Here is a 10,671-nt window from a genome sequence, read left to right as displayed (position 1 = left end):
AGATTCTTGAGCTTCAAACTGGAGAATCAACTTAATATATCAGAGGACACGAGAGTGGACAACTGAACTTCCCTTTATTTCTGGTAATTTCTTTACAACCATCCACACAAAAACAACTCCCACATCTACTTCCCTGACCCAAGACCCCTTTAGAAATTCAGATTCGTATTTCTAACTCTATAGTTATGCATCTCCCCAAAGATCCCATTAACTTCCCATGTAAACATCTCTCACCTTCTAAGTCGTCTTTCTACCCCGTCCCTGCAACAAATAGTTACCCCGAAACTGTGCTCCCTCAAGATAAACTTGTACCTGGGCTTCAGTGTCTAAGGGCCCAGGATTAACACTATATGTGCACCCAGTTACACAGGCATGTAACAGGGGCACAGAATGGGGTCTGGGTCATAGAAGGTCCTGTCGCCACAGTGAGGACAGGGATTGGCACTAAACCAGACCATGCCGGGCCGCCCTGACTCGTGCAGCATCTGCTTCAGCTTGGCATGCAGATGGGCAAGTCTTCCCAGGTGGAGAGTGCCACGGACATCCTCGTAACTCTCCAGAGGGGCCGGGTACAGCACATGGCTCAGCTTGCTCAGTCCGACGGTATGGCGCAGTAGGTCCTCCAGGACGGACATGGAGATGGGGTTTCCACAGAAGCTGAAGGTGGTGAGCTGTGAGCAGCGGCTGAGGGCCGGCAGGATAGCAGTGAACTGCATGTCCATGATCCCACACTCATCCAGGTCCAGGTCCTGGAGAGTGGCAGAGGCTCGCTCTATCAGCACTTGGAGGGGCTCAGGATTTACACAGGTCAGGTTGACCCCACTGAGATCCAGGTCCTTCAGCTGGCTGACATTCAGGCACTGGGACAGATGCACCAAGTCTGATTCCAAAAGTAGGCAGTTAGTGATTGACAGGGTCTCCAGCGGGGTCTTCAGGCACCTGGAGAGGTAGCAACAGTTAGTGCTGGGGCAGTGGAGGTGGTGTGCAGAGGGAATGGTGGTAACTCAGACCTCAATGGACAAGGCACCACACCCATTTCACCAAAATCATCTAGCTGACAGTTAACTCCCAGGATGCCATGGTAAAAAGAAAGAGCATCTAGAGTTGGCAGTCTGAGTGGACTCCATCACTTCACTGCTGCAACGCTGGGCCAGGTGAATGAAACCTAAATATCCCCTTTGATCGTTGGTCAAACAGAGGATGACATACCTCTTATACAGGTGTGGGGGAGAAGAGCTGAAATACTAGGAGGTGCTTGGAAGGGAGCCTTACCCAATCTCTCAAACAAGAGGGGGAACACAACCAGACATGCTTTCAACCTAGACTTGCTTCTTCTGGGTCAATGGATCCCAGTGTGCCATAAGGCTACTGGAAGACACACTGGAGGCCACCCTGGGCAAGGTCTGGCAGCATCCAGCAGGGTCACCAGCCCTCAGGAACTGACGGATACGGGCATTTCCACCAACCATCTTTCACTTTTCGTGGGGCTTCACTTGTGCTACCTTCCCCTCACTCCAAAATCATACATTTTCCACATATAATCTTACCTGAGTCTAAAGCAACCCTCTACAGACAGGCAATTTGAGAGAGATTTGCAGATACCGCAGCAAAATGCTTATCATATGAATCTTACATTTGATGGGATTTCCCTTCCCTTCTCAATTATTTTCAATCATCTTTACTTAGACATCACTTTCTCAGGAAGAATTCCCAAAGCCATTCTCACCAGGCCTGAAGCCCCCATTATATAGATTCCAAACAATGAGTCCCTTCTAATAGTATCACCAGTTCATACCTCCAGCATTTACCTGGGTGGTTATGTAACAACACTTGCAGACAGAGCAGGAAAGGCAACATGTGGGCCCTCCAGTGACTCAGCACTGTCAATGGCCGCAGTCATTAACTGAAATGAAAAAGGATTAGCTCTGGTCTGCAGAGACCTTGCCACCCCTCACCTGAGCATTTGATCCAGGCGGCCTTTGAGAAAAGAGATGGAGTCCAAATAAAGTTCCTGGAGGTGGTACAGGCTGAGGAACTGAGAAGTAAATTGGCTTATACACTGCTCCTCCTTCACCAGAGTGTTTTGGGGAGACATGTGGATGTGAGAGAGGAGAAGCCTGCGCAGGTTACCCATCTGGCCCAGGTGAGGAGCAAACTTCCCCAGTGTGGGCAATTTCCAGGTGCAATTCATTTCCAAATCCTGGATAGAATCCAGCTGCACCATTTTCAGGATCTTCTTAATATTTTGCATTGGCATTGCAAAAATCTTTAGCTTCCTACAGCACAGATGGAGTAAACCTTTCTTCTGTTTGACTTTCTTAAGGAGGTAGATAAGAGACTCATTGGGGGTACCATCCTTGAGGCAAAGATCTATGAGCACCTCCAATACAGCCAAAGGCTGCTTTGGTTCTATCCTTGAACCCTCCACTTTTCGCCTCTTCCTTGTGGGCTGGGCCAGCTCTGGCTCCAAAAATGAGCACATGCCAATCCTGATTTCAGACCACACAGTCCAGAAGTCCTGATGAGCATTCTTCCGTAAGTCTAGGACTTGCAGTTTCCACCTCCTGCAAGGAAAACAGTACCAGATGAAGATGCTTGAAGGTCAATAGGGAGCATGACCATAAATCTCAGAATCTAGGGAAGAACCGGACAACTGGCCCATACTTTCAATCCAGATGCCAGGTTATCACGTGCTCCTCAGATGCTCCCTGGGAGGGGGCTGGTATATGTTCTTTCAAGTAACCTCTGTACCTTAACGAACCCCATGTGCCCGGAAGTCTATTCCCAGTGTAAGTCCAGCCATGGTCTCAAAGGCCTCCCTGAGCACCTTCACTGGCACCAGCAGAAGCATCTGCCCTGCCCTCAGTTTAGCCCTGCCCACCCCAGGCCCCAGCCATCTTGCTCCGACTCTAAGGACTCCACCAGGTTATCTGGCACCCTCACCTGGGGCGAACCTCCTGGGCAAGCAGAACATCGAGTCCATCAAGCACAGCTTGAAAAGTCTCCCAGTGAAGCTGCTGTTCCTTCATCAGGGCCCCCAGTGGGAGGCAGGCAAAGGGCCAGGCCTGCACCATTGCCTTCAGAATCTTACTGTGTCTTCCAGCGAAGGCTGCCATGAACAGCGGCGGGAAGAGCTCCGTGGGCAGCTCCTCCAAAGCAGCAATAGCCAAGGTCTCATCCCTCAACAGGCTCTGACATGCCAGTTCCAGAAGCCTAGGTGGTGCCCTTATGCTCAGTCTGATGAATCTGCTCTGAAAGTTATCCTGGGGAAACAAAATAGCCAAGGAACAAGATATCCTTCTCAGGCAAAAACAAGCAGCCAAATGGAACCTTCACCCTTCAGAAAACCAACTTGGGACCAAAGTCACTGCTGTGGCATCAGTCCTGTTTGCTTGGATTCTTCTTTGTGCTACTGGACATAAACCACAGGATGGCCACTGCTGGCAGGAGTACCTCGCCAGGCACCGAGGAGATGGCAAGGCAGCCACAGGCCCGATCTTAGCCACAACCACTCGCTGCTTCATTTCATTCCAGTCCCACTGTGAAGTATGTACCTAGGTGTCTGAGCACTGACCCTACCCTTTCGGGGTAAAGTTTCTGATTACCACTTAAGGACAGTAAATAATACAGAGCACCACGTGACCCAGCACAGCCTCCTTCAGTTCCAACAAAACCCAGATGGGAAGGATTAAGGGACACCCGCACACTGGGTGACATTTTTCTTTCAAAAAATTTTAAATGAGAAACCTTACAAGTGTACAACAGTGCAACTTAGCATGTGACAGGTGAAGACGAAAAAAAAAAAAAAACACTAATTCCAATATATTAGTTATAATGCATGTCTCTTCCATGAATATTAGAATTACCCCTTTGTTCAGGGGATGTTTATGAAACTATAAGCAGTAAAATCATAAAACCACAAATGATTACACATCATGTTTGTCACAAATTAAATATTGAAAATGTCATCCATTAAATTCCAAATAATTAGGATGCCTTTCATTTAAAAAAAGAAATCTGGTTAAGGAAATATTTAAATGATTATAAAATGCTATGAACCAGAGATCAAAATGTTTGGGATTAAGCCAAGAGTACCTTTATTTTTCACATTGTGTTTATTGAGATAAAGTGGATTTATATCATTGTATCTCCTTTGGTGGCTACACATTTAACCTCTAACAATGGGTATTTTCATACCCTGCCCACCACCAGTGCCCCAACAACCCTCCATCACTATCCCAGTGCACTCCTTCACTCCCCCACTCCTACCCTCCTTTCTCCCCCTCTGGTTGCCTCAGTTTTGCAGTCAGATGTTAAAAGTTTATTATTTGTTTGATTTTGACAGACCCCTCATGTTTCTTTATATTCCACATATAAGTGAGACTGTGGTATTTGTCTTTCTCTTTCCCAGTTATTTAGCTCAGCATTGCCCTCTCCACTTCCAAGTTGTCACAAGTAACAACAGCACATACTTTTTTTTTTTTTTTAATGGCTGTGTGGGATTCTATTGAATATCTACCACAATTTTTGGATCCATTCCTGTGTCCCTGGGCACTTACACTGTTTCCATAATGTAGCTATTGTCACTAGGATGCAAGGAACACAAGAATACATGTGTTTTGGTATTGTTTAGGTAGATACCTAAGAATGGAACTGCTGGGTTATATAATATATCTATTTCTAATATTTTGAGAAAATGCAACACTGTTTTCCATAAGGGCTGGACCAATTTATATTCCCAACAGTGTACAGAGAGTCATTTTTCTCCACATCCTCATCAAGATTGGTTGTTTCTGACCTTTTGATGTGGCCCATTCTCACAGGTATGAAAGGGTATCTTATTGTGGTTCGGATTCTGATTTCTCTGGTGATGAGCATTTTCTCTTGGGCCTAGTAGACATCTGCATGTCTTTCTTTGATAAGTGTCTATTTAGCAATTCTGCCATTTTTTGGATTGCACTGTTTTCTTGCTGAGTTGCATGAGTTCTTTATGCATTTTGGCTGCCAGTCTTCTGTCAGATGTTTTATGTTCAAGTATTTTCTCCCATTCTGTAGGGTGTCTTTGTTTTACAGCTAGATTCTTTTGTCATGCACAGGCTAATTTTTAGCTCGATGTAATAGGATCTGTTTACATTTGCTTTTCTTGTCAACTGGACACAAATCACCAAAGACATTTCTGAAGGTAATGTCATGAAGTATTTTATCTGTTTTTTCTTTAATGTTTCTAATAGTCTTGAGACTTACAGCATGCCTTAGTCCATTTTTTAAAAGAGATTTATTTACTTATGCATACAAGAACTGGGGTACAGGCCAGAGGTGCAGGATTCACGAGAGAGTGGGGAGCAGAACAGGCAGCAAGTGAGACAGGTGGGTAGCTCCCTGGCCCGCCAGGGGTAGAACTTTTGAGAACTTTTGCTGTAGAAGCTGCAAATAGCTTCACAGTTCTGTGCTTATTAACCCCTTGCGCCACCAGGGAGGCAATGTCTTACTCCATTTTGAGTTAATTTTTGGGTGAAGTGACTGGTTACTTCAGCTTTTCTATTTCTTCCTGGTTGTGTCTTGGAGAACTGGAGTCATGGATTACTAAAAATTTCTCCATTTCATCTAGGTTATTCAATTTGTTGGCATATAGGAACTAGTAGCAATCTTTCATGACCTTCTGTATTTATGATACTTACCTTGTAATTTCTTTTTCACTTCTAATTTTATTTATTATATTTTTCTCCTTTTTTCTATTTTTTTAAAAAATTATTTTGCATCAAAGAACTGGGGCATAGACCAGAGGTGCCGGGTATGTGGGTGTGTGTGTTTAACAGGATTCACCAGAGGCAGAGTAAGGAGCAGAACAGGTGTATTGACCGAAAGACACTGCTGGGGGGGAGCAATGAGCAAGACAGAGGTCTGCTACACCATATATAGGTTAGCTCCCTGGTTGGGGACTCAAATGAGACTCCTAAACTGAGACTTAACCCCTAGGCCACCAGGGAAGCCCTCTCTCTCTTTTTTTTTTCCTTAGTCTAGCCAGGGGCCAATTTTGTTGATTTTTTTCCCCAAAGACCAAGCTTTTGGCTTCACTGACCTTTTGGACGTTCTTTTTATTTCTGGTCTAATTTTTATTATTTCCTTCCTTCTACTTATTTTTGGTTTTAATTATTATTCTTTTTCTAACATATTGAGGTGAGAGGTAAGTTGTTTATTGAAGTTCTTCGTTTGTAGTTGTGGACCTGAATTGCTATATGCTTTCTTCTTAGTACCACTTCTGCTGTACCCGAGTTCTGACAAATTTTATCTTCATTTTCATTCATCTCTAGGCTCTTTAAAAAATTTCTTTGATTTCATCATTTATCCAATAATCGTTCAGAAGTGTGTTGCTCAATCTTCATATGTTAGCAATTTTTCCTACTTTCTTTTTGTGGTTGACTTCTAGCTTGATACCATTGTGATCACAAAGGAAACTTGGTTATGATTTCAATCTTCAAGAAGTTACTGATACCCCATTCTGGCTATCAGCAAGCAGAAAGTCATTTGTTCAAAGGCCTGTTTCTTTCCTGCAGTTACCTATAGTTTCTGACCACACATTCAGGACTTAGGTACAGAGGTTTCAGAGGAAGGAAGGGAACATCAGTCTTATGAAGCCTGATAGTCAGAAGCCCCTTGCTGTAAAGTCTATGTGCGATATGCCTGGCAGTGTTGCTCTTTTCCCTACCCTGGGGTGAGACAGGCTCCCTTGCTTGCAGCCTCGCTGTGGGCACAGTTCAGAGGGCCTGCAAAAGTGATAGGGGGAGTGGTGGGTGTGTCCAGAGTCTCTGGGATGCACAACAGTCTAGAAGCCCATCAAAAAGTCTATGCAAGTGATATGCTCCATGAAAGTCCTGAACAAGCAAACTACCAAGCAGACCAAGTTCACTGTGGCATCCCATTCAGTGTAGACTGGGGGTCACAGAGGTGGGAGAAGGGGAAGGTCTTCCCAGCTTCCTTAGTGCAGTCACAGACATTCCTAGGAGCCCACAAACCCCCCTACTGATGACCCATATGGCTCTTTCCACTGCCTAACAGTCTCTGGTCACTGGGGTGTCCTCTGTTGAACTGTGGAACAGGCTATGATCTCACAGTTAAGTATGCTCTCTTGTTCTGGCTGGTGGGAGAGCCTAGAGGACTACTGAGGAAAGGACCAATAGGCCTTCCAGTGAACTATTCTTGACTTACTGTTTTTTAGTTTTTCCTTTCCTCACTGATGGCTTCTGACTCTCCTTTTTAAGACACAGAGACTCACTTCCCCAGCTCCATTCTAGATGTGGCTGCTCCCTCCAGGTACTTATCCTCAGTACTCCTGAGGAAAGCGATGACTCAAGGCTCCTGTCTGTCTTCTCCTTCACCATCTTCTCCTCAAAAAAAAAAAAAAATCTCTATTTCTTTAGAAATGTAACAGTTTAATTCCCATAGAAAGGGGAGGTTCCAGGTACCCTGAACCACCCAATGAAGATGAAGCTGAACGACAAGTTTACCTAGAAAAGACTAGGAAGAAGACTTCAGAGAGAAGGAGGGAGAAGACCTGGAGGTGGCTCATGGAGCAAAGACACGTAAAGAAGTAATCACACTTGCTTCTTGGCCTTTGGACTTGCATCAGGGACTTGGGGGACATGGAAGGAGACATTTGGAAAAGACATGGGTGAGAGATCCTTGGGGAGGCTGACAATGGCAACCTTTATCTTGACTTGCATTTTGGTTTTGTTATTTTCCTTTTAAACTTGCCTGGCCCTTTTTGCCTCTTTCCTATGGTTTCCCACCAGAAGATGCCTCATATTTGTGACAAGCTTTTGGACCTCAGTGATCCCACTTTGGGCAAAGCCTGTTTGGCCAGGCACTTATCTGCGAGGGGATGGTTAACTTTATTTTTTTTTTATTTTTTTTTTTTTTTGTATAGAGGCATGCTTTATTTATTTGTTTGCTGGTCTGTTTGTTTGTTTTGTTTATACATGCACTGGGTACAGTCAGAAGCGCGGGAGGGTGAGAGAATTCACCAGAGCCAGAGCGGGGAGCAGAGCAGGCAGAAGGACCGAAGTACACTGCTGAGGGGAGCAGCGGGCGGCAGGAGAGGTCCGCGCGCCATGTGGGACCCTCCTCCGGTGGCCGGGGAGCAGCCGGGGATCGAACCGGCGCCGCAGAGGCCGCGGGCAGCTTCGCAACCCAGCGCTCAACCGCTGCGCCACCGGGGAGGCCCGGGATGGTTAACTTTAGGTGTTTAATTTAGAAACTACTGTCTTTTCTTCTTTCTGTTGCACGCTAATTCTATTGAGGTTCTTTTCTACTGGAAGCCTTACACACTAAGAGTATGTTTTGTCTTTATGAGGTAGACGGCAAGGTTTACAGCATGCAAGGTTTGGGGGCCTTGGGTATTCTGCCCTCATTTTGCCCACTTACAGAAATATTTCTTAAAGAGTATGACCTGATTAGAGGCACATAATTCCAAATGGCCCTCTGGAACTGCATCAGCAGTTTATTTCTTATCAGAGACTGATGGCCATTCTGCAGTACTCACTAGCCTGAGATTCTGAAGTTAGTAGTCGGGGTATCATTCAATAGTTATAATTTAGTATCTGTACTCTGCTCAGCTGAACAATGCTGGGAGACACAAAATAGATAAGAAAGGGAAACAGACAGAGTTGCCATGGGAACCGGTCACAGGTCCACATGTCCAATAGAGGGCTAACCAGAATTCCCAAGAATGCAGTAACATGGCAAACAGAACTAGGTAGGACACCTCCAGTAGAGAAGGCCCACCAAAATCTGTTATCGTAGCCGATAACAACCAGCAGAGACCTACTTCCTAGTCACGAAAAGCCCTCAAAAACAAAAAAGGGAGCCCCAAATTCTTCTTCCCATGCAGACCTCTCCCATCTTTCCCCCTGTGTCCTTGCAGGGTATTGTAATAAAACAGTCTTATCTGTTCTCCACTCTGCCTCTGGTGAATTCTTTTACCCTACAACTCTGGCCTCACCCCAACATTACACCAGCACATTAGTTATTCCAATCCATGGGCCAATAGAGAATTCACTGATTGTCTGCAAGCAGTTATGGACAACTCCAAGGGGCAGAAGCAACAGCATCTGGGGTAGTTTTCAAGTTGTCATTTGGAGCTGGGACACTCATATGTCATAGCGTTTAGCATCCAAAGTAGATGTGACATTTCCAGACTCATCTACACTGTCTTCTAAAATATTAGTTTATAAGTTGTCTGAACCAGCTGACCGTGGACTTTTCCTGATGTCTCTATCTCCTGGACATTGCACTGCAGTCATTTAGTAGAGGTGTGAAGGAAGGAGGAGGGAGAGCAAACAGGCTCCTCACCCACAGAGCATTATCCAAAAGTACACAGAGAACAAAAGCAATTCTGCCTCTCATTTATAAGAAAAAGTCCATGTGATCTATGTTGGGGTATGATTACTAAGGTTAAAACCTAAGCCCCACTCCCTACCCAGCAAACAAGTTTGGGAAGTTTGAGTAGATAAATCGATAATTTTGCCATGGAAACTGGGCCTAAGACCATCACCTTGACCAGGACCTGCAGAACTCCAGGAATGTGGAAGTAGAGTCAGGATACATCGTGTCAAAAAGGTCAATGCCCAAGGCCAGGCATCCCAACAGATAACTGGCACAAACTGGCATCCACTGAGAGAATATAAAAGAGATCCTCAAGCCCTTCTTAGTGTGTTTGGTGGTCTCTCCTCTCACCCCCCTACTCCCTTGTATGGTATTTCAATAAATCTGCCTATTCTGTACCCTACTCTATCTCTGGTGAATTCTTTCACCCCCATGCCTCTAGTCTAAACCCCAATTTTCTCTGCAACAATCTATGTCTGAATGATCTAAAGCTTTATACAGACCTAAGTTTATAGAGGTAGCAAATGCCTCTGGGCCCCTCTACTAGCTCCCCAGAAGAAATTACAGGCCTTTCTGGACACACACCTCCCTTTACAGAGCCTAGCTGAAATTTCAATTTCCAATTGAAAGCAAATAAATGCTAATCTTGATTAGGTTTTTGACTTTCTCCATACAGGTGTTTCAATCATATATCTATTCATGATAGGCAAAGAAAAAGAAAATAAAATTACCTACCTGAAAATATACGTGGGGAAGCTTGGGCCACATTGAAACTATCCAATAGTCCAGTTAAGACAGCTGTATGCAGAGATGTCATCCCAAAAGAAAGCAGAAGAAAAAAATTCCTGAGTATCACATTATCACATATTTCATGTGACCTAAAATAAAAAAATCATGAGGCCATTCAGGGAGGAACAGAAGTACAATTAAAAGATAGTTGGTCTTCCAGATGTTTAGGCTCAAGAATTACCAGGAGGCCATGTTCAAAATTGCAGTTAGGAGTTGGGCAGGAGAAAGGCAGTAGCTGGGAGTTTGTAACGGGACCAAAGCAAAGTAAAAAAAGGCTCTATTAATGGAACTGATTTTTTGTCTGGATGGGCTTGAGAAATTAAAAGGGAAGTGGCTTAGGTACACATTTTAAACCCAAGGTCACTGATGAAGGGAGGGAGGAGAGTCAATTTTCCCTAGAGGTAAGTATAAGGATGGTTCAACATCCAAAAGTCAATTAATGTAATTCACCACATCAACAAAAAAAAAAAATAAAACCATATGTTCATATCAATAGATGAT

General features: G+C 44.6%; 1 protein-coding gene across 1 annotated transcript; it reads right to left on the bottom strand.

Moving 5' to 3' along the window:
- Positions 1-362: 362 nt before the first annotated feature.
- Positions 363-10,149, bottom strand: LOC311184178 (melanoma antigen preferentially expressed in tumors-like; the record flags this gene model as incomplete). Its single annotated transcript, XM_084254037.1, has 4 exons — positions 363-939; positions 1,956-2,564; positions 2,944-3,263; positions 10,117-10,149. The coding sequence occupies 4 exons, from the start codon at positions 10,147-10,149 to the stop codon at positions 363-365; spliced, it is 1,539 nt and encodes a 512-aa protein (XP_084110163.1).
- Positions 10,150-10,671: the final 522 nt, after the last annotated feature.

The sequence above is a fragment of the Talpa europaea genome, assembly GCF_964194135.1.
Source record: "Talpa europaea genome assembly, chromosome: 14".
In the NCBI taxonomy this organism is placed as follows: Eukaryota; Metazoa; Chordata; class Mammalia; order Eulipotyphla; family Talpidae; genus Talpa; species Talpa europaea.
Note: the sequence above shows the minus strand (reverse complement) of the source record. Positions and strands in the feature narration are given on the sequence as shown.